Below are 25,521 nucleotides of genomic sequence, written 5' to 3'. Positions count from 1 at the left end.
CTTATTACCTGGACAACCATCTTGCATAACAGAGGTGCCACAGCAGCTACACTTGCACCCTTGATCCCTGTGGCACCAAGTGAAGACCAAACATGTTTAAGTTATGTGGCATATCTCAAATTGGGTCCTCAAGTCCTTTCACAGAACTGTTGAACATTTCCTATGAGATCTGTCAATTGTTAAGGTTAAGAACACTGGTTCAGAGCAGAGATTCTCAAGATTAGGATGGGGTGGGATGGGGATGATGACTGGGGAAACACATGCAGCTTGAAAAAGCATATTGAAAATACATATTGTTTTCATAATGCAAATTCCAAAAAGTCAGACTCAACAAAATAACTTTCAAGCAGTAGCAGAAAACCAATTATAGATTCATCCCAGAGGGTCTGGGATAAACTTTGTTGAAAAACGCTGGCTTGGAGCTAGAGGAGCCCTGGCATATAGAGAACAGTTCGTAAGAAACACGTGTCGAAGAGAGGACATCTTTTGGGTCCCTGACTGAATCCTAAGCTGTAACTTGTCATGGTCTTTTGGAACCTGAAGGGCCAATCGAGAGGAATCTCAAGATGTCCATCACTCTTCTCAGACCCGTGGTTTGGGGCGAGTTGGCTCAGTTTTAATACTGAATCAAAAAAAAGCAAAAGCTATTTTTTCCCAAAAAATTACACCCCTCTTTTTTTGGTGAATATATTTCAGAATTTTAAGGAAACAGTTGCTGGAGCTATTAGCCCCACATATATCTGCCAGGAAGTGTGGTATCATCTGCAATGCCATCCAGCTTTCATAGGGGATATCAGCCTGGGGTCTGCTCTATACTTATTGTAGACCTCTAATTTGCTTTAGCTGCTTCAGCAGTTCCCCACTGTGATGCATTTCTGTCAGATAAGTGCATCCACTTATACAGTCTTTACCAATAAAGACCCAAGGTACCTTTCTGGCTCTTGTGAGCTGTTGCAGATAATTTTGAATCTTGATTGTGTAACTGGTGGCTGTGATTATCAACAAATTCCAAAAACCCTTCTGTGAAGACAATTGACTGAGGAGCTCTTGGATCCTTCTGCGGTAGGAGCAGGTGGGCTTAATGAACACAACCACGTTTCCAGGTTGGATTTTGCTGTTCACAAATTCTTGAGCCCATGCTGACAGGCAGCTGCCTCCTAGGGAGGAATCTTCCATTGTAGGCATTGCTCAGGATACAAACCCATAAATTTTTAATTTAATCTAATTTAATTACATTTAAATTTAAATAGCCACATATGGTAGTGGGTACTGTACTGGACAATGAAGTTCTAAAGCCAGAAATAGGTACAGAGAAAATATATCATAGATATTCCCATCAAGGGGGGCTTTTATTTTCCTGTATTTTCTTTTCTAATATGCGGTGATGTCAAAGCATGCAGGTAAAGTTCTTTATACAACGTCTCTTTAGCCTAGCTTCATGTCCAGGGACACGGTGTGACTGCAACCAGCTTTCTTTTTGGTGCTACTAAACACTGCATCAGGGAGGGGACTTGCCATAACCTAGTAAACCTGTATGTCTTGGATTACTCAGTTGGCCCAACAGGTCTTAAATGATCTATAGTAGTAGAAATAGAGTAGTTTTCATCTTTTCCACTGTCTGCTCTCATCCTCTCAAATTATGGAAACTTAGTGAGTTTCTGCCAGGAACTCTTCTGTGACTTCCTGTGTCAGTTCACTATCATCACAGTAGTGGTTTCTTTCTTTCTTTCTTTCTTTCTTTCTTTCTTTCTTTCTTTCTTTCTTTCTTTCTTTTCTTTCTTTTCTTTCTTTCTTTCCTTCATGTTTAATTATTTATTTTGGTAGAGGAAGGGCAGAGAGAGATGGAGAGAGAGAATCCCAAACAGGCTCTGTGCTGTCTGAGCAGAGCCCAGTGCGGGGCTTGATCTCATGAAGTGTGAGATCATGACCTGAGCTGAAATCAAGAGTCAGATGCTTAACCGACTGAGCCACCCAGGTGCTCCTAGTGGTTGGTTTCTTATTTGATTTAGAATTTCTAGTGTTCCAGTTCAGGAATCCATAGCGTCTGCTGCCTAAGTTACCATGTTGTATTGGATAAGCCAATCATCTGAATACCTGTCATGCCAATGCCACATATTTCTAGCTACCTAGATAATTGTATTTTGTACATATGACCTTGGCCTCTTTGCCATAACTGCTTGGACCAGAGGTGTTTGAATATGGCTCACAGATGCATAGAATGAACAGCAATCTATATGGTGGCATTAAAAAATGAGTTGAGCCGATTTATTTCTTTTCCAAGTTTGATCTATGAAAATCTAAGTAAATGATTCAGGTAGCCTTGCAATAGTTGGTTAAGAATTCATTAGGAAGAAGCAGAGCCATACCAGTGTTATTTTGGTGCCTCACAGACTAAGTGATGAGAGACCAGAAACTAAGGGTAAGCAGAGGGAGCCATTTGGTCACTAAGGGACATACTTAGTGGAAGTAAGCATACTTCCACATGCTGTGGAAGTAACAGCATGCTGCCTATGGAAAAGATAGGACAAGTGCAGGTAATTGAGTTGCCTCAGTTTCTGATGTTACAATTCCAGAGTATAAGAATGCTTAAAATAAGCGTTTATTTAAATTTATGTAATTTACTTTAGTGTTTATTTTTAAATCACTTTATTGAGGTATGATTAGCACACACACACAAAAAACTGTACATAGTTAGTGTAATGAAATATTATTTTTAGAGTCCAACAGCTATTAACATTCTCCTAGAGTGATTATTAGAAAAAACAAATCTAGGAAAAGATGGGGACTAACCCCTGTTCATCATCTCAGAGCTGCGGTAGGATAAGATATTAAACCATTGGTCTAAAAGAAAATCATTTCAGATTGCCTGTAGGGATCCTTCTATATTGCCACTACAAAGATGACTACCTAAAAATGACTGCTTAAAATTTTTGGTGTATTTTGTAGCTATCATAGTACTATTGTCTTTATTCTTCTTCTCCTCCTCGTTTTTCTTCCCTCTCCTCCTTCACTCCTCCACCTCCCTCTCCCTCCCTTCTTTCTCCCTCCACCTCCCTCTCCCTCCCTCTGTCTTCTCTCCATCTGACTTAATTGTAATCACACTGTATGTACTCTTCCCACACTGAATATGGTAAAAATGCTTGTTAGAGTATTATAAAAATTTTTGTTAGCAGTTTCAATGGTTGCATAATATTTTATCATGTGTGTTTGTTAATTATAACAAACAAATACATTTTTTCTGGACCTTTGTTTCACATGCATTCTTAATATAATATGCTGTGATAAATATGCTTACATTGATTTTTTTCCTGCATTTTGAAATATTTTCTGGGTAACTTAAAATTTTTAATTTAAAGTGTACATTTTTATAAGCATTCTTGGGACAGTTTTATAATTTTATCTAAAGATTTCCATAATGTGATGGCAGCAATAAAAATCCAGCAGCATTTTTATTAGAAATGGTTCTTCTAATGATTAAAAATACTAAGTTAGGACTTGATAAATAAAATAGTGTCAATGTCACTCTCCACAAATTTCTCTTTTTCTGTAATTTTTCCATCATTCCTTTTGTTAGCTTCTCCCATAAAGCCTCCGATCCATCTCCTTTATCCCACTTAAATTTTGTTTTCCCTTTATTCTGCCACTCCGCTTCATACCTTTCCTCACCAGACATCTTGAAAAAAATAGTCCACACTCACTTTCTCACCTTCCAATCAACCATTAACCTCCTGCAATCAAGTGTCTGATGCCATGACTTAAAACACTTGGCACATGGTATTATAGTTTATTTTATCTTCTGCTAGACTGTGTGTGCCTTAGACTTAAGGACAGTTTTGGCATCCATAGCAATGGCACAAAATGTATAGTCAAGAAAATGAATTCATTCAACAAACATGGCATGATAAAGCTTCATCCATTCTGCACTTAGGCATGCATAAGATGAATTCGTGCATAAGATGAATTTCTTTGGCTTTTGGAGTAACAAATCCAATACACCTTTTTAAGGACTTATTCTATGTTGTATTTCCTTTCCCTTAGAATTTACTGGGATGGTCTGTCCTTCTGTTTGTGTCTGTGTACCTACCTACCTAATTGTTTGCTATATATACCTATCATCTAATTATCCATCTATCTTTGTTAAATTCAGAATCTTTATTAAGTTTCTATAAATTGACTTAATAATAATCTGATGGTTGTCAGTGCAAGATAATATGTACCATGGATGCAGGTAAATGGCATATTTTCATTAAAATAATGTTCCTCTTAACTGTAGGAATAGAGCTTGGGACCAGAATCACAGAGGCCAATGTGGTTCAGGAAGTCAGGTGAAACGTAGGAGCCACTTGCATAAAGAGTCTGTGTTACATTATTCCATCTTTAAAAAGATGATACCACTAGTTACTTATGTGGTCAGAACCTTGTGCATGGTACCAATACCAGAGGAAGTTAGGAAGGAGTGAGTCCCTTATTTGTAGCAATTTTTCTAATTGAACTAGGCAACATGTATATAAGTATATCACCAGAAAAATGCACACACATGTATTTTTGGGTTGTGTCCACTACCAAGGAATTGCTAAAGTTATTATAAGATTTTGAATGAGATGCAGTTTATCTGGAAAGACTGTGGAAGAGGTCAATATTTAAGACATATTAAGAGCTTTCATCTTAAGTCAAGAGAAGGAGAGGGTCACTCTGAAGAAGAGGATATAAAAGCTTTGTCATAGAGAAAGTGCATGTTTCAAGGGTCCATAGTGAAAGTGAGTAAAGTGGTAGACAGTTGTGATGCTGTCTATTCATAGATGTAAGAAGCAGTTACGAATTATTTCTCGGCTGAGCAAAAGGTGCTGAAAATGATTAAACATCATGAAGCAGGAAGTTGTTGCTATTTAACAAAAGAGTTTTTAGTCTTGACATTCAATTACGGATATGAAGCTGAAAAGGCAAAGCAAGAAATGTAAGTATATGACATCGCGTATGGCCATGAGGGAGAATAAAGATATGAATGAGATTACAAGCCTGTGATTTGTCATGATGCTTATGGAGACATTGGACTTAATCCTATCAAAACCCTTGTTGTCTGAAACAAAGATACCGTCCTATAAAACAGAAAGAAGGAGGGAATGGGGCGGCGGGGGGGGGGGGTGGTGAGAGACAGGCAATTTTGGGGATTCATTATTTTTTTTTATTTTTTTTTTTAAATTTTTTTTTTTTCAACGTTCATTTATCTTGGGGACAGAGAGAGACAGAGCATGAACGGGGGAGGGGCAGAGAGAGAGGGAGACACAGAATCGGAAACAGGCTCCAGGCTCTGAGCCATCAGCCCAGAGCCCGACGCGGGGCTCGAACTCCCGGACCGCGAGATCGTGACCTGGCTGAAGTCGGACGCCCAACCGACTGCGCCACCCAGGCGCCCCTGGGAATTCATTATTTTTAAAAGTAATATCAAACAAAGTGGTAGCTGAATTATTTAAGAGAAAGAGAATGGAAGGGGGAAACGAGCATCTTGCACAATACTAAAGTGACTAGATTCCTTCCTTCCTAGGAGGGTTGGCAAAAGAGCCTCAAATAAATGGTTTTCTTGGAGATTTGAGTGCAAAGGCAGATGGGGCTCCAGAACAATTCAAGAATTACACAGAAGTGGAATTGACCGCTGCTCTTCTCAAAGTGTGAGGCATGCTGAGTTCAAGAAATACTGATTTAGGAGGTGGTGTGTGTTCATTCCTGTTTCAAAACATTGCTAACTACAAGAGACAGTCCATAGGGACAGGAAGTTTGCAGGACAATGTCAACAACTCTGAGAGGATGAATTCGTGAGAGGCAATTGGGAGGACACTTTTGGAGAAGAAATAAAAGAGAATGTTTCTGCCATGAAAAAGACTTCTTTTAACCTTAAGAGGAAGGAAAATATTAAATTACATCAACCGTAGAGTTTAAATTTATTTTGTTATAATATAGTTGAAGAAAATAATTTGTGAATGGCGTTAACAAGAGGATACAGAGGGGCACCTGGGTGGCTCAGTCTGTTAAGTGTCTGACTTTGCCTCAGGTCATGATCTCATGGTTCGTGGGTTCCAGCCCCCATGTCGGGCTCTGTGCTGACAGCTTGGAGCCTGGATGGAGCCTGCTTCAGAGTCTGTGTCTATTTTGCTCTCTCCCCCCTCCCCCACTCACTCTCTCTCTCTCAAAAATAAATAAATGTTAAAAAAAAAAACAAGAGGATACATAAAAACCTTCTTTCCCCTATTTTCCTTAATCAAACATTTCTCAGCAATGTGGGCAGAAGATTCTGTTTTGTTTGTTTGTTTGTTTGTTTGTTTCACTGTGTTTTAAGAGATTCTTTTTGTAAACTGTAAGGGAGTAGTGATCTCTATCCCTAATACGGCTGCTACTTCTTAAGGCTTTTCTAAGATTAGAAGATAACAGTAGTTGGTGTGTTAATCCTGTGCAAAGGCCATATGTGCAAAGAGAAACATTTGAGTCTGAAGATTTAATTGATCGTCAGGATTTGCCTTTTCTAAAATGTTAAGAAATTACCAGTTTGTGAGCAATAAAGCCAATATTATCAGGAATAATTGTGGTTGACATATTCAATTTAAGAATCTAAGGGGAGATAATCAGAGCATATTGCAATGGTTTAAAAATTATGTTCATATACTTGTTTGTGCTATCTAAAATAAAATCAAGTTTGAGAAGTAAATATTAGGGTTGGTAAGTATTCAGAAGTACCTAATTTTGGCCCAGTTTTTAAAATAAATTTTGTTAAAAAATATATAGAAATTAAATGATCAGAACAATTAAGCATAGAGCTCTATGAATTAGTACAAATGGAATATGTCTGTGCAACCACCCCTAGAACAAGAAGCAGAATACAAACAACACCCAGATGTTCTCCTTGTTGTCACCGTCCTCATACTCCTTCTCAAGAGCAACATCTGCCCTGAAATCTAACATCAGAGACTAGACTTGCCTACTTAAAAAATATTTAAGGGTGCCTCGTTAGGCATCTGACTTCGGGTCAGGTCATGGTCTGGCAGTTCGTGGGTTTGCACCCCACATCAGGCTCTGTGCTGACAGCTCGGAGCCTGGAGCCTGCTTCAGATCCTGTGTCTTCCTCTCTCTCTCTGCTCCTTACCTGCTTTTGCTCTCTTTCTCGCTCTCAAAAATAAATAAACATTAAAAAAAGTTTTAAATGTATATTTAAATCTATCATACAGTGCATATTCTTTTTTCTGTCTTCTTTTGCTCATCATTATGTTTATGAGATTCATCTGTATTATTGAATATAGTGGTGGTTCATGGCTGTGAATTATTTTCATATTTGAAAGAAAATTAGCACATTATTAAAAATTGGGAGTATTAATGTAAAAAACAGTTCTCTATTAATATTCAATTTTGGGTATAATAGTATTTTTTTAATATTTATTTTTGAGAGAGAGAGAGACACACACACACACACACACACACACACACACACACACAGCATGAGCGGGGGAGGGGCAGAGAGAGGGAGACAGAATCTGAAGCAGGCTTCAGGCTCCAAGCTGTCAGCACAGAGCCCGATGTGGGGCTCGAACTCACAAACCATGAGATCATGACCTGATCCAAAGTCAGATGCTCAACCAACTGAGCCACCCAGGTGCCCCCATGGCTATAATAGTATTTTCGGTAAGCATAATCTCAGGTTGGTTTCCTCAAAGTTCACTGCTGAGACTATGTGAAACAACAGGTGGTTTATTTGGGAGATGATCCCAAGAAATACCAACAGGAGAATGTGGAAAAGAGATGAAGAAGGGAAGGAAGTCAATAGTGGGTGACTAATGAGCTTGCTGCTGCTTTTGGCAATTGAGGCATAATTCCACTGGAGACCTCTGGGAGATGGTATAAAAATCACCAAGAATTGTCCCAGCCAAGAGGCAAGGAAGTTGGGATATCTATCCACCACCTTTCACATTCGTTGGAGGCTGCTTTCCATGATGTAAACTCTGTGGTAATTTCAGTCGGCTGTGCACATAGGTAGAATACGTTCTCACATTTGAGAACTGTCAGGTAGAGTCGCAGTAGTTTGCCAGCAGAACCTGCAGCTGGAAAGTCTGAGTGCTAAGAGACTGTAAGTAGCATCTGCTACAATTACAATCTCAACCAAAAGGCAACTCTAAGTAAACACAATAATGAAATACTGGTTGGCAAGTAGCTGTGGTCAAACTCACAATGAAGAAATGTAAGTGTTTGAATAATCATCGTTATATCTTGAGGAATACACTATTTCCAATAGACACATATACATTTCCTTGGGGTTCCAGACTGGGTCTTTGCTTGACTGCATGGCAAAGTTTTGGTTATGGACTCCTAGGAATGGGGCTATATGATCATAGCTATGGCTCTCTGTTGCAAATTATTGCTTTACTTTGATAATTAGCCATCTGGAGTTGACCTTTAAAAAGCACTGGATTAAAAATCAATCAGGAAGGTTACATGAATAAATGGAATTGTGAAGGCCAAAATATTCCATCAATTTCAATATTTTAAACTTTGTCTTAGATGAAGAATTAGATTGATGGGGGGCAGGGTGAAGGGGAAAATAGGTGATGGGCACTGAGGAGGGCACTTGTTGGGGTAAGTACTTGGTGTTGTATGTAAGTTATGAATCATGGGAATCTACTCCCAAAGCCAAGAGCAATCTGTATACTCTGTATGCTAGCTAAATTGACAAAAAAATTATATTTTAAAACAATTGACCTTTGATTTTTGATGACAGACCATTGCTACGTTTGCATGAGTTTCAAATTTAGAACTAACAACCCACTTTTGTTATTTGCAGAGCTTGGAAACCTTTGTCGGTTGCAAAAGGAAGGTATATTAAGATGTGCAAAATTATTTATATATTTCAATTTCTTCTTTACTGTCTGGAAAATACTTGGAAACTACATCCATGAACATTGCATATTCATGATTATCTAGAAAGGATATTATTCAGAATTTGTTTTAAAACTATTGCTCTTCCAAAGCTTAAGAGACTGTTAAAAACTGAGATCAAACTGAGGGTTGATGGGCGGTGGGAGGGAGGAGAGGGTGGGTGATGGGTATTGAGGAGGGCACCTTTTGGGATGAGCACTGGGTGTTGTATGGAAACCAATTTGACAATAAATTTCATATAATAAAAAAAAAATAAAAAAAATAAAACTATTGCTCTTAGGTTACATATTCTTCCAGCTCCCACTTTATTCATCAAAACTGTAGTTCATCAAAACTACAGTTCTAAGAAGCTAGGTAACCTTTTCAGCTCATTTAAAAAATCATAGGCTTTGTTTTGAGTAGCCTATTGTATTTTTGGTACTGTTGAATGGAAATTTCCTTTGTTGTAGTGCTCACTCATTCCTTCTATTCTTTACACAAGGGCAGGTCAGAACACTTCTGTTCATTTTTTCCTAGACAGCAGATAGAGATATACAGTGCTACCACATCTCCTTTCCCATTAAATTACCTGTTTTTAGGCTGATCCTTGAATTGTTTATAAGGATCTGGTGCTGGATCCCTTTTTTCCTGCTTTTCTTTTTTTCCCCAAACTTGAATTTGTTTCAAACAGTATATTGTCCAGAACTGAAACCAATATCCAAGGTACCCTTCTTGTATGAAGTATGGTAGAACTTTTTACCCTTATATTTTTAGAAGCTGTTTCTCTTGATATGGAGTAGGATCAATCAGGAAATCTTTGGTTGGAGACAAACAAAAATAGAATTTGAAAATTTCTATATGTATTAGGAATCATGAGAGATTTTTTTTTAATTAAAAAAAAAGGTGTTTTTTTTTTTTACATTTATTTTTGAGAGACAGAGAGACACAGAGAGAGAGGGAGACACAGAATCTGAAGCAGGCTCCAGCCTCTGAGCAAGCTGTCAGCACAGAGCCTGACACGCGGCTCAAACCCACGAACCATGAGATCATCACCTGAGCTGAAGTCGGACACTTAACCAACTGGGACCCAGGTGTCCCAGGAATCATGAGAGGTTTTAAGGGGGAAATTGTAGAACCAGTTTCAAGATTTTATAAAAGTAACTTTGGTAGCAGGAATGTATAGGTATTATAAGGGAAAATAACAATTTCTGACTGAATTCACTCTATTTTTATATCATCTATAGATTTGACTATAAAAAATCAATGTCTACATCTAAGACATCATGGTACATGCACTGAGTAGGAAAGGGAGAAAGACACAGTCATACAGATTCAAACAAATTCTTTCTTCCAAGTCACTTAAACTTTCTTCATTGTGATCATTCAGACACATCTTCATCCAGGGCATTTTTTATCTTGGATATCAGGTGCTAATAAAAATAATAATGATGATTGAACCATTTTTATCATTTATGATGTACGAACACTGTTTTAAGTGATTTAAATATTAACGTATTTATTTTTCTTCCTAACTCTTTGAGATGGCATTATTTTCATCATCATTTATAAATGAGGAAACTGAGGAACACATGATTTAAGTAGTATGTCCAACATCCCACAACTGGTAAGTGGCAGAGCCACATTCCAGGTCAGAGGTCTGGCTTGAGTACATTCCCTGAACCTACTCACTACACTACCTCAAAAGAGCCAAGATAATGTAGAACGAATGTTACCTAATGTGACCGTATAGAAAGTTACCTCTACTTCATGGGCTGTTGTGATAGACGTCTATACCGCTCTAAGAAGCGTCAGTTTATGAGGATAAGGACTGAAAGATAGGAATAGCAAACCTGAGAGGTTGTTGCCATTTTGAGAGTAAATATATTTCAATTGAGAAATGGATTAATTAGACAACGTCCCCTTCTACCAAAAATAAGTTACAAGTGGAGTTTAATTTCATTTTATTTTTTGGAAAATCACCCAGTTGTTCTTGCGGGGTATATTATTAATAAACTATTTTTGAAAATTCCAGTTAACATCAGATTGAACATAACTAGAGAGTGTTTAAGTCTAAAAAATGCCCATATGCTCTTGACATTCAATTTTAGTCCGTCCCCCCAAAACTTTTCCATTTATAGTCAATTCTTGTTATTTATGGTAGTTATGTTGTGTAAGATAACTACAAATACTGACTTAGTGAATACTGACTCACTCCTCCTCGGAAGCACAGAACTGGGTTCCTGTGAACTTCAATAAGTAACCTTGTTTCATGTGCATTTATGTTTAAAGATACTTTATTTAATATATATTGTATGAACACTGAACTCATAGCTAACAGCAGTGAACTCATGCCTGAATGAAGCTTATCTAACACATGTATTTTCTCCATAAGATACATACAGTATAGCTTTAAAAAAAAAAAAACTTTAATATGAAATTTATTGTCACATTGGTTTCAGTATTGCCTTCTTGCATTAAGGACTTAAACACTATGCATGGAAAACATTTTTATTTTAATTTATTTTACTTTGTTTTATATTTTATTTTATTTTTAGAAAGAGAGAGAGAGAGCATGAGTGGAGGAGGGGCAGAGGGAGAGAGACAATCTTAAGAAAGCTCCACATCCAGTGCAGGGCCTAACTCCAGGCTGGATCTCTCCATGAGATCATGACCTGAGCTGAAATCAAGAGCCCAAAGTTTAACTGACTGTTCCCCTGAAAAACATTTTAAACAGCACAATCATCAATGTAAAGCACAAAAATGCAAAAATTTAGCATTAAATAAACCAAGAAGAGGATACTTGTTTACAGTCTCAGAGCTGGAACAAGGTGAAAGTTCAGCTGAAAATTTTTATCTCAAATGGGAATGTGCAGGCTCAGTGACTCAATTTTCTTACTACCTGCACATGTTCACAAGTGACAGTGAAAATATGAATATTTATTTGGGGGTGATACATAAATTTTTGCAAGTCATCAAATTAAAAAATAGAGAATGTGAATAATGAGGATCAACTGTATATATTTGCCCTTGTATTTTACTAAAACACAATTAAGGATGGGATTTAAGATAGCATTGATAATTGAAAGGATTCAGAAATCTCTAGTATTTTTTTCTCAAGGGGATTATTTCTCCATGTGTCACAATGTTTTTAGATTGTCTTTTAAAAATGAGAGTCAGAATTACTGCTCTAAATGGTTAAGAATTATCTTGCTGAGAAGAGTTAATGGGGTTAACTGAGTTTAAAGTCTACATTTTTCTTTCCTTATCTCTTGGGATCATTGAGGATTACAGGTATTACAATTAGATAAACCTTTATAAAATAGTTTTAAATATATTCATATAATGAGCTATTAAAGAAGCTGAATTTGTCAAACTGCTGGAGATCAAAGACAAAGCTGAAAAGTAGGCAGGGAAGACATGTCACCCTAAAAAGTGGCAATAGTGAACTTGATGACCAGCTTTACAACACATAATACGAAAGCCAGAAGACAATGGATTGTCATCCTTAAAGAGTTGAAAGGACATAACTGCCAACGTAGAATCATATAAATTGTGGAAATACCCTTCAAAATTGAAGGCTAAATAAAAAGACTATTTAAGGCAAGGAGGATATTAGACAATTTAATATGAGCACACCTGCAGTACAAAAATGTTAGTTCATGCTAAAGAAAAGCAATCCTTGACAGAAATTGTAGGAAGGAATAAAGCAATAAAACAATAAAATGTAATGGAAAGATACATGTGTGGGTAAAGATAACACATTATTGATTCTTTAAAACAACAACAAGAATATTGCCTTGTAGGGTTTATAACATGTTAGAAGTAAGATATATGAAATCAGTAAAGAAAAGGGGAGAAGGCTGTAAGCAGAGTTAAATACTTGTGAGTGCCTCACTTTATTTGAGAAGTAGTAAAAGTACTTAGTTAAGGCGATATGTAATAAGTGAAGGATATGCATTGTAAGCTAATACAAGAATGCATAACTAAGAGAAGAAAAAGAATAAAAGCTAATGATTCATCCAAAAGAATGCAAGAAAAGAAGAATGAAGGAACACAGAAAATGGAAAACATAGTAAACAGACAGCAAGATCTTAGGCATAAATTTAAGTATTTTTAATTACGTTGAATGTAAATAAAAGAAGCAATCCAATTAAAGGATAAGATTATCAATCTAAATAAAAAAACAAACAAACCTTGAAACCCAAATGTTTACTCTTTATAAGAAACACTGAGAATAGGTTGACAGAAAAATAGGTTAAAGTAAAGGATGGGGATACCTGCGTAGCTCAGTCAGTTAAGCACCCCACTCTCGATTTCAGCTCAGATCATGATCTTATGGTTCATGGGATCAAGCCTTGTGTTGGGCCCTGAGCTTATAGGGTGGAGCCTGCTTGGGATTCTCTCTCTCTCTCTCTCTCTCTCTCTCTGCTCCTCCCCCACTGTCTCTCTCTCTCTCTCACTCAAATAAACTTAAAAAAAAAGAAAGAATAGAAAAAAAATATATAATTCTAGCACTAACTCCAAAAAGCTAATGTACCTATATTAACATAAGATAGGATACATTTTGAGGTAGAGATTACATAATCTTTAATGTCCATTCCACCAGAAGATACAAAAGTCCTAAATTTGTATGAACCTAATAACAAAATTAAAAATATATATATAAAGCAAAAGTTGGCAAAATTAGAAGGATAAATTAACGCTTTTATAAGCAGAGGTGGAGATTTAACATGCCACTTTCAGTTATGGAATAAAGAAGAAGACAGAAAAATCAACGAATACAGAATATTTATATATTAGAACTAAGAAAATTGACCAAACTGAAAAATATAGAATGTATGTATAGCTCTCTAGATTCAACTATTTCAGAATGCACATTCTTTTCAATTGCCAATGGAACCTTTATAAAAGTAGACCCTATGCTGGACCATAGGTTAAGATAACAATTTTCAAAGGACTGAAATAACATGGAGCATGTTAATGAAATTAGAAATTGATATTGTAAGCGTTATTAGAAAATCTACCCAGTTTTTAGAAGTTGATTGTTAGTAAATGAAAAAAAATCACAATGGAAATTTAATGCATGGTCTTGAAAATACATTATGAAAGTAGAACCTATCAAAACTCCCTCAGGTGAGAGTCTTAAAGCTGGGGCACTAGGTGTTTGGTCTAAACCCTTCACTCCCCAAGGAGAAGGTGGGAGTTGTGAGTTCCCTCCTGTTTGTATGTTGCTGTGCCAGGGGTCAGGTTTATGGAGAGTGTGTCTCAGCCTTTTCTATCTGTTTTAATGTGGGTTTTTCCTCATTTGCTAGATGTGTGGGAGTTGCTTAGTTTCTGGATTTCTTTCAGAGAGAATTTTTCCATGTGAACCTTTAGATTTGGCGTGTCCTTAGGAGAAGGAGAGTTCAGGAGCCTCCTATGTTGCCATCTTAGACTGGAACCCCCTCTGGTGACTTGGGCATCAGACTTGTTTTGTTCCTATTTCAAATAAAACATTCACTATTTCACTATTAAATATGACATTTTTTTTGGTTAAATGCCTTAACATTTTTAAAAAATTCATTCATGTTATCAGTTTTCTGGGAATTTTTTAAAAAATCATGAAAATATGTTTAATTTTATCAAATGCTTTCTTTACCATTATGAGAATGATCATATGGGTATTCTCCATTCTCTTAATAAGATGAAGCACATTGATTTTTAATGTTAATTCAACATTGCATTACTAGAATAAATGGGACTTGGTCATTGTGTTTTTGTTTTTGTTTTTTTTTTTTGATATTATATATTGCTGGATTCAGTTTGCTAGCATTAAGGATATTATGTCTATGTTTGTGAGTGATACTGATCTGTAATTTTTATTTTTTTTTATTTTTGGTAATGCTTTCTTTCAGGTTTTGGTATTAGGATTATCCTGACTTCAGAAAGCAAATTAAGCAATCTTTACTCCTTCCCTAATTCTTGAAAAAGTTTGCATAATATCAATGCTGTTTCTTTCTTAAATGTTAGGTTTCATCAGTGAAATCATGTAGGCCCGGATCTTCCTTTACGGGAAGCTTAAAAAAAATAAATTCAATTTTTAAAATCAATATGGGGCTATTAAAAGTTTCTTTCATCTTGTGTCAATTTACTTAAATTGCATTTTTCAGAGGACATGTTGAATTTGTTAGCACAAAATTATTCATAGGATCCTCATTTTTTAATGATTGTAGAATCTGTAATGATAACTTCTTTTATTCATAATATTGGTGATTCGTGTTCTTTTTTATGATCAGTGTAACTAAGATTTTGTTTTAGAAAATATTTTGTTGATCTTTCAAAGAACCAGCTTTGGAATTTGTTAATTTTGTCTATCGCATGTCTGTTGTCCATTTCATTGATTTCTGCTCTTATCTTAATTATTTCCATGTTTTTTACTTTGGGTTTTCTTTGCTATTTTCCAGCTTCTTCAGATAGAATTTTAGGTCATAGATTTTTTTGACTTTTCTGATTTTCTGATATAATCATTTAAAGCTATATATTTTCTTTCAGATACACACATTCTGATATGTTGTATTTTCATCATCATGCTGTTCAAAACTTTTTATGATTTCTATTGTGATTTCTTCTTTAACACATGGATTATTTAGAGGTATACTGTTTCATTTCCAACTTATGTTTTTCTATATATTTTCTTTCTCATAATTTTTAAATTCAAGTATAATTACCATACAGCATCATATCAGTTTCAAGTGTACAATATAATGATACAACTCTTTACTTTTCTCAGTGCTTATCAACAGAAATGTACTCTTAATCTCCTTTATCTATTTCACCCATACCCCCATCCACCTCCCCTCTGGCAGTCATCAGTTTGTCCTCTCAATTTAAAAATGGATTTTTTATTTTTGTCTCCTTCCTCTTTCTTTCTTTCTTTCTTTCTTTCTTTCTTTCTTTCTTTCTTTCTTTCTTTCTTTCTCTCTTTCTTTTCTTTCTCCTTTCCCTTCCCTTTCTTTCCCTTCCCTTCCCTTCCCTTCCCTTCCCTTCCCTTCCCTTCCCTTCCCTTCCCTTTCTTTCTTTTCCTTCTTTTGTTTTGTTTCTTAAATTCCACATATTAATGAAATCATATGTTATTTGTCTTTCTCTGACTGACTTATTTCACTTAGCATTATGCCTTGTAGGTCCAGCCATGTTGTTGAAAATGGCAAGATTTAATTCTCTTTTATGGCAGGGTAATATTTCATTGTATATGAGTGTTTACACACACACACACACACACACCATATACTCTTTATCTGTTGACTGTTGATGGACACTGGGTTGCTTCCATATCTTGGTTACAGCAAGTAACACTGTGATAAACAAAGGAGTGCATATATGTTTCTAACTAGTGTTTTCATTTTCTTTGGGTAAATACCCAGTAGAGAGATTATGGGATGATACGGTAATTTTATTTTTAATTTTTTGAGGAAACTTCATATTGTTTTCCACAGTGCCTGCGTGAATCTACATTTCCACCAAACAGTGCATGAGGGTTCCTTTTTTTTTTTCACATCCTCGTCAACACTTGTTATGTTTTGTGTTTTTGATGTTAGCCATTCTGGCAGTTATAAAGTGATATCTCATCGTGATTTTAATTTGCATTTCCCTGATGATTACTGATGTGGAACATCTTTACATATGTCTGTTGGTCATCTATATGTCTTCTTTGGAAAAATGTTTATTCAGGTTCTCCACCTATTTGTAATCAGATTTTTTGTGGGTTTGTGTTGTTGTTTTGGTGTTATGTAAGTTCTTTATATATTTTGGATATTAACCCCTTATCAGATATATCATTTGCAAATGACTTCTCCCATTCAACAGGTTGCTTTTTGTTTTGTTGATGCTTTCCTTCAGTATGCAAAAGCTTTTTATTTTGGTATAATCCCTGTAGTTTAATTTTGCTTTTGTTTCCCTTGCCTGAGGAAACATAACCAGAAAAAAAGAGTCTATGGCTGATGTCAAAGAAATTACTACCTATGTTTTCTTTTAGGAATTACATGGTTTCAGGTATCATAGTTAGGTCTTTAATCCATTTGAGTTTATTTTTGTGGATGGTCTACTTTTATGCTTTTGCATGTAGCTGTCCAGTTTTCCCAGCACCATTTGTTGGAGATACTGCCTTTCCCCATTGTATATTCTTGCTTCCTTTGAAGTAGATTAATTGACCATATAATCATGGGTTTATTTAAGGGCTCTCTATTCTGTTCTGTTGATGTGTGTGTCTATTTTTGTGCCAGTACCATACTGTTTTGATTTCTAGAGATTTGTAGTTTATCTTGACATCTGGGTTTGTGATACCTCCAGTTTTGTTCTTCTTTTTCAAGATAGCTTTGGCTGTTCAGAATCTTTTGTGATTCCATACAAATTTTAGGATTATTTGTACAAGCTCTGTGAAAAATAGTGTTGGCATTTTGATAGGGATTGCATTGAAGCTGTAAATTGCTTTGAAGTAGCATGGTCATTTTAACAAGCATAGAATTTCTTTCTATTTGTTTGTGTCATCTTCAATTCCTTCCATCAGTGTTTTATAGTTTTCAGAGTACAGGTGTTTCACCTTTTTGGTTAAGTTTATCTTTTTGGTGCAGTTGTAAATGGAATATTTTATGGTACACAAAGCTTTATTGAAGTAGAATTGACATACTACAAAATTCACTCATCATATGTGTACAGGTCATGGATTTTTTTGAGAAGGAGATTGTTTTCTTAATTTTTTTCTGTTACTTCATTGTTAGTGAAATATTAGAAGTATTAGAAACAGATTTCTGTATATTAATTTTCTATCCTGTGACTTGACCGAATTCATTTATCAATTCTAGTAGTTTTTTGGTGGAGTTCTTTAGGGTTTTCTCTATATAGTATCATGTTATCTACAAATAGTGAAAATTTTATTTCTTCTTTACCAATTTGAATGGCTTTTATTCCATTTTCTTGTCTAATTTCTATGGCTAGGATTTCTAGTACTATGTTGAATAAAAGTGGTGATAGTGGACATCCTGTCTTGTTCTTGATCTCAAAGGAAAAGCTCTCAGCTTTTCACCATTGATATGATGTTAGCTGTGGATTTTCATATATGGCCTTTACTATATTGATATATGTTCCCTCTAAAGTTACTTTGTTGAGAGTTTCTATCATAAATGGATGTTTCTTGTACTTTGTTAAATGCTTTATGTGCATTTATTGAGATGGTTATATGGTTTTTATCCTTTATCTTGTTAATGTGATGTATCTTCCTTTTTATTTTTACTTTAATTCTCTTGTCATGAGAAATATGAATATATGATTATAATCCTCTTAAATTTGAACTTGTTTTATGGCCTAACATATTGTCTAGCTTGGTTAATATACTCTGTACCCTTTAAAATTATGTGTAATTTGGGGTTCCTGGTGGCTCAGTTGGTTAAGCATCTGACTTCAGCTCACTTCATAGTTTCATAGTTCATGAGTTTGAGCCCTGAATTGGACTGACTGCTGTCAGCAGAGAACCCACTTTGGATGCTGTATCCCCTTCTGTCTGCCTCTCCCTCACTGGCACTGTCTCTCTCTCTCAAAAATGAATAAACATTAAAAAAATAAAATTATGTGTATTTTGATGTTATTAGGAGTGGTACTCTCTAAGCATCCATTAGGTCCAGGTGTTAATGGTGTTGTTCAGTTATTTATTTATTTATTTATTTATTTATTTATTTACTAACTATTTTAAGAGAGAGAGAGCATGAGTGGGGGAGAGGGGCAGAGAGGGAGGGAGAGAATTTTAAGCAGGCTGCATGCTCAGTGCAGAGCCCAAAGTAGGGCTCAATCCCATGACTTTGGGATCATGACCTGAGCTGAAATCAGGAGTCAGACACTCAACCAACTGAGCCACCCAGGTGCCCAGGTGTTGTTGGGTTTTCTATATCTTATTGAATTCTTTCAAATTATTTTATTGTTTTATGAGAGAGGCGCATTAAAATTGCCAGCCATGCTTTTGGTCTTGCCTATTTTTCCCCCTTAATTCTGTCAATTTTTTCTTCATATGTTTTGAAGCTCTGTTATTGGGTATACATTCATTTACAATTATTATTTCTTTTTTTTTTTAATTTACTCTATTATCATTATTAAACTTATCTTTTTGTCTCTACAGTCTACTGTATCAGATTTTGATACAATCACCCCAGCCTTCTTATACTTACTTTGTGTCAGAGAGAACCCAAGATGGTCTCCTAAGATTTATTGTCCTGGTCCTTAGGATTGTGAATATGATGAGATATAATTCCCATGAATATGATATATTATATAGAAAAAAGGAGATTATTGGAGTGGGCCTGATATAATAACATGAGCTGATTGATGCAGACAACTTTCTCTGGCTGATCACAGAAATCAGAGAGATTGGGAGCGTAAGGGGGTTTTGACGTGAAGAGGTTTCTCCATTGCTGAGATGAAGAGAATCACATGGAAGGATCTGAGAGAGGCCTCACGTTGCTGAAAGTGACCTCCAGTTGACAACCAGAAGGAATATGGGACCTCTGTCATACAGTTGCAAAAAACTGAATGTGGCCAACCACCTGCATAAGCTTGATCACAGATTCCCCTTGGAGCCTCCAAATTGGAGCCTAGCCTGGATAACTTGATTTTGGCCTTGTGAGACCCTGAACAAAGAATCCAGTCGAGCCTGCCTGGACTTATGATTTAAAGAAACCGTGAGATAGGAAACGTGCATTGTTTTAAGCTGCTAAGATTGTGGTAATTTGCTATGCAGAAATTTAAAAAGCAAATAAACTAATACACTTTGCATGTATCTTTCTTCCATCCATTTATTTTTATATGGGTTTTCTGTCCCATCTTTCTTTCATGTTCTGGGACTCTATTTAAACATATATGTTAGATCATTTTATATTATATAATTAATTTATAATAAATATATATAAATCATTTATATTATATATGTCTATTCATTTTAAAAACCTAGTTCTTTATTTTTCAGATTGGATCATTGCTACATCTTTATTATCAATTTAACTGGGATTTCTCTCTGTCATCTCAAATATATCAACAAGTCAATCCAGTGCATTTTCAAAATTTTATATATTATGTTTTCAGTTCTAGAATTTTCATTTGATTCATTTTTTATAATTCTTATTTCTTTCTTGAGCTTATTTTTCTTTATGTCATTATGCATACTTCTCATAGCTGCTTTAATATAGTTATCTGCCAAATACAACTTCTCGATCATCTTAGGGTTTATTTCTGTTGAATATCTTTTCTTTTGAGAATGGGTCATATTTTCTTGGTTCTTCATATGTTAAGTGACTTAGGGTTGTACACTGCACATTATGAATGTTATGTAGTGGACATTTTAGATTCAGTTAATATACTTTAAATTTTTTTAATGTTTATTTATTTTTGAGAGAGAGAGAGAGAGAGAGAGAGAGAGAGAGAGACAGAGAGTGGGGGAGTGGGGGCAGAGAGAGAAGGAGATACAGAATCTGAAGGAGGCTCCAGGCTCCAAGCTGTCAGCACAGAGCCCAATGTGGGGCGAGATCATGACCTGAGCTGAAGTTGGATGCTCAACCAACTGAGCCACCCAGGAGCCCCAAGATTCATTTACATACTTCTAAAGAGTGCTTTTTTTAAATTAGACATTAAACTTCACTGGATTCAAACTGGAATACTGTGTCTTTGACAACAGCTTAAGTCTCAGTTAAGTTCTTTTATCATCATCTGGTTTTCATTGAGTCTTCTCTATATATGCATTTTTTTATGGTTCAGCCAGATATTTGGATATACCCAGAATTTAGGACTCCCTTTTTTTTGAATCGACCTTTCTAGAATTTTCCAGCAAGGAATTCTGTTCTCTGAGTCTTTAGACAAGAGAAGTTATTATTATAATTCCAGTTAGTTAACATAAGGTGTTATATTAGTTTCAGGTGATTTCAGTAATTTCATACATCACCCTGTGCTCATCACAAGTGCACTCTTTAATCCCCATCACTTATTTAACCCATCCCTCGGGTAACCATCAGTTTGCTGTCTATAATTAAGAGACTGTTTCTTGATTTCTCTCTCTCTTATTTTTTTTTCTTTTTGCTTGTTTGTTTTGTTTCTTAAATTCCATATATGAATGAAATCATATGGTATTTGTCTTCCTCTGACTGATTTATTTTGGTAAGCATTATACTGTGTAACTCCATCCCCATTGTTGCAAATGACAAGATTTCATTCCTTTTTATAGGTAAATAATATTTCATTGTGTATATATACCATTTTTTTCTTTATCCTCTCATCAATTGATGGATACTTGCACTGCTTCCATATCTTGGCTATTGTAAACAATACTGCTATAAACATAGGGGTGCTTGTATCTCTTTGAATTAGTGTTCTTGTATTCCTTGGGTAAATATGCGATTGCTGGATAAAAGGTAGTTCTATTTTTTTTTTAAGTTTATTTATTTATTTTGAGAGAGAGAGAGAGAGAGCACAAGCAGGGAAGGGACAGAGAGAGAAAGAGAGAGAATCCCAAGCAGGCTCTGCACTGTCAGCATGAACCTGACATGGGCTTGAACTTGTGAACCATGAGATTATGCCCTAAGCCTAAGTCAGATGCTCAACCAACAGCCAACCAGGTGCCCCTATTTTTAACTTTTTCAGGAACTGCCACACTGTTTTCCCCAGTGGCTGCACCAGTTTGCATTCCCACTAATGGTGCACAAGGGTTCCTTTTTCTCCACATTTTCACCAACACCTGTTGTTTCTCGTGTTGTTGATTTTAACCATTCTGACAGGTGCTTGGTGGTATCCTATTGTAATTTTGATTTGCATTTCCCTGATAATAAGTGATGATTGGCATCTTTTCATGTGTTTGTTGGCAATATTTATGTCTTCTTTGGAGAAATGTCTCTCTGCCCATTTTCTTTTTTTTTTTTTCATTTTTTTTTTTCAACGTTTATTTATTTTTGGGACAGAGAGAGACAGAGCATGAACGGGGGAGGGGCAGAGAGAGAGGGAGACACAGAATCGGAAACAGGCTCCAGGCTCTGAGCCATCAGCCCAGAGCCCGACGCGGGGCTCGAACTTACGGACCGCGAGATCGTGACCTGGCTGAAATTGGACGCTTAACCGACTGCGCCACCCAGGCGCCCCTCTCTGCCCATTTTCAATTAGAATATTTGTTTTTTGGGTGTTGAGTTTTATAATTTCTTTATATACGTAGGATACTAACGCTTTATTGGATATGTCATTTGCAAATATCGTCTCCCATTCCATAGGTTGCTTTTTAGTTTTGTTGATTGTGTTCTTCACTGTGCAGAAGCTTTAAATTTTTATGTAGTCCTGATGGTTTATTGTTGCCTTGTTTCCCATGCCTCAGGAGACCTATCTAGAAAACAGTTGCTATGGCCAATGTCAAAGAGGTTACTGCCTGTATTCTCCTCTAGGATTTTTATGGTTTCAGGTCTCATATTTAGGTCTTTAATCCATTTTGAATTTATTTTTGTGTATGGTATAAAAAATGGTCCAGTTTCATTCTTTTGCATATTGCTGTCCAGTTTTCCCAATACTATTTGTTGAAGATACTGCCTTCTTCCCATTGCATATTCTTCCCTGCTTTTCTCAAAGATTAATTGACCATATAATTGTGAGTTTATTTCTGGATTTTTTATTCTGTTCCATGGATCTATGTCTCTATTTTTGTGTTAGTTCCATTCTGTTTTGATGACTATGGCTTTGTAATATAATTTGAAGTTCAGAATTGTGATGCCTGCAGCATTGCTTTTTTTTTTTTTTTTTCAAATTTGCTTTGGCTATTTGGGGTCTTTTTTGTTTCCATACAGACTTTAAGATTGTTTATTCTAGTTCTGTGAAAAATGCTGTTGGTATTTTGATAGGGATTGAATTAAATGTGTAGATTGCTTTGGGTCATATGGACATTATACCAATATTTATTCTTCCACTCCATGAGCATGGAATGTCTTTCCATTTCTTTATGTTATCTTCAATTCTTTCATCAGTGTTTTATAATTTTCAGAGTACAGGACTTCCACCTCTTTGGTTAGGTTTATTCCTAGGTATCTTATTATTTTGGGTGCAGTTGCAAATGGGATTGTTTTCTTAATTTCTCTTTCTGCTACTTCATGATTAGTATGTAGAAATGCAACAGATTTCTGCACATTGATTTTGTGTCCTGCACTTTACTGAATTCATTTATTAGTTCTAGCAGTTGTTTTGATGGAGTCTTTTGGGTTTTTGTAGAGACTTTATGTCATCTATGAATAGCTAATGTTTTGCTTCTTCTTTACCAATGCCTTTTATTTCCTTTTGTTGTGAGATTGTTGTGGCTAGGATTTCCAGTACTAGGTTGGATAAAAGTGGTGAGAGTGGACATCCCTGTCTTGTTTCTGACCTTGGGGGAAAAGCTCTCAGTTTTTCCCCATTGAGGGTAATGTTAGCTGTGGGTTTTTTATATATGACGTTTATTATGTTGAGGTGTGTTCCCTCTAAACCTGGTGGTTGAGAGTTTTTATCATGTGTAGATGTTGTACTTTGTCAAATGTTTTTTTGCATATATTGAATTGATCATATGGTTCTTATTCTTTCTTCTATTGATGTGATGTATCACACTGATTAATTTGTGAATATTGAGCCACCCAGTATCCCAGGAATAAATACCACTTGATTGTGGTGAATTATTTTTAATATGTTGTTGGATTCAGTTTGCTAATAATTTGAGTATTTTTGCATCTATGTTCATAAAGATAATGGTAAATAGTTTTTTGTTTTTTTGTTTTTTTTTGTTTGGTTTTTGCGTGTGTGTGTGTGTGTGTGTGTGTGTGTGGTGTCTTTATCTGATTTTGCTATTCGGGTAATGCTGACCTCATAGAATGAATTTGGAACTTTTCATTCCTTTCCTATTTTTTGGAATAGTTTAAGAATAGGTATTAATTATGCTTTAAAAGTTTGGTAAAATTTGTCTGTAAAGCCATCTGGTCCTGGACTTTTATTTGTCGGGAGTTCTTTGATTACTGACTCAGTTTCTTTTCTGGTTATCAGTCTGTTCAAATTTTCTAATTCTTCCTGTTTCAGTTTCAGTAGTTTACATGTTTCTAGGAATTTATTTCTTCTGGATTGTCCAATATGTTGGCAAATAGTTTTTCATAATATTCTCTTATGGTTGTTTTTATTTTCTGCGGTGTCAGTTGCTATTTCACCTCTCTCATTTGTAATTTTATTTGTGTCCTCTCTTTTTTCCTTGATAAGTCTGGCTAAAGGTTTATCAATTTTATTGATTTTTTTCAAAGAACCAGCTCCGAGTGTCATTGGTCTGTTATATTGTGGGGTTTTTTTGTTTGTTTGTTTGTTTGTTTTTTAGTTTCTATATCATTTATTTCTGTTCTAATCTTCATTATTTCCTTCCTTCTGCTAGATTTTTATTGGAGTTTGGCCACCACCTAGAGTGCCAATTGTAGCCTCCTCTGCATTTTGGCTGTAAAAAAAGTAGTGAAATACCATATATTATTCCCATCTTCTAAATATCAACTTTCCTCTTAAATATGCTGCTTTCATTCTGTCTCTAATACTTTTAAGTAATTGTGTTTTTGTTGTATTTTCTCCAGAGTTTAAAATTGTTATCTATAAGAGGGTCAGTCTGATAGGAACTTATATGACAGTTACCAGAAATGGAATTTTTAAAAATGTATTTAAATTTTAGTTAGTCACCATAGAGTGCAATATTGGTTTCATGAGTAGAATTCAGTGATTCACCACTACGTACAACACCTGGTGCTCATCACAAGTGCCCTCCATCATCCGTCTAGCCCATCTCCCACCCACCTTCCTCCATTACCCCTCCCTTTGTTCTCTATTGTTAAGAGTCTCTTGTGGTTTGTTTCCCTCCCCCCCATATGCTCATCTGTTTTATTTCTTAAATTCCACATATGAGTCAAATCATATGGTATTTGTCTTTCTCTGATTGACTTATTTTGCTTAGCATAATACATTCTAGCTGCATCTACACTGTTGCAAATGGCAAAATTTAATTCTTTTTGATGGCTGAATAATATTCCATTGTGTATATAGACCACATCTTCTTTATCCATTCATCAGTTGCTGGATGTGTGGGGTCTTTCCATATTTTGGCTATTGTGGATAGTGCTGCCATAAACATTCCGTTATATATAAACAAACTGCTGTAAACATTGTGGTGCATGTGCCCCTTCGAATCACTATTTTGTATCCTTGGATAAATACCTAGTAATGCAAACACTGGGTTAGAAATGGAATTTTTCTGTTTGTTTTTAAAATAACAAATCTCTATCTTAAAAAATTTTTTGTGAAAGAAACAGCATGAAGAACAACAATAAAAACTCCACGCCCAGGTACTTTCACTGGTGAATTCTTTTAAATATTTGAAAAAGGAAGAGTATCAGTTATGCAAAACTTCTTTCAGAAAAATAGAAAAGGAAGTACTTCACAACTAATTTTGTGTGTCCCATGTAACATTGAAATAAAAACCTAATGATGACATTACAAATGGAAAATTACTGGATAATTTCTTTTACAAATATAGACACATACAAATAATCCTAAAAAGACATTAACAAATGAATTCCAATGATATATTAGTAGCAAATTATG

General features: G+C 35.5%; 1 protein-coding gene across 1 annotated transcript; it reads right to left on the bottom strand.

Annotated features, from left to right (window-relative positions):
• Positions 1 to 816: 816 nt before the first annotated feature.
• On the bottom strand, positions 817 to 1,176 carry LOC123609038 (glutaredoxin-1-like). Its single transcript, XM_045499731.1, has one exon. It carries the CDS (start codon positions 1,174 to 1,176, stop codon positions 817 to 819), a length of 360 nt encoding a protein of 119 aa, XP_045355687.1.
• Between the last annotated feature and the right edge of the window lie 24,345 nt (positions 1,177 to 25,521).

Source organism: Leopardus geoffroyi, chromosome A1 (assembly GCF_018350155.1).
Source record: "Leopardus geoffroyi isolate Oge1 chromosome A1, O.geoffroyi_Oge1_pat1.0, whole genome shotgun sequence".
In the NCBI taxonomy this organism is placed as follows: Eukaryota; Metazoa; Chordata; class Mammalia; order Carnivora; family Felidae; genus Leopardus; species Leopardus geoffroyi.
Note: the sequence above shows the minus strand (reverse complement) of the source record. Positions and strands in the feature narration are given on the sequence as shown.

Bases quoted from the DNA above. Each gene is read 5' to 3' on its own strand.
- LOC123609038 (XM_045499731.1), bottom strand. From the start codon at position 1,176: ATGGAAGATTCCTCCCTAGGAGGCAGCTGCCTGTCAGCATGGGCTCAA.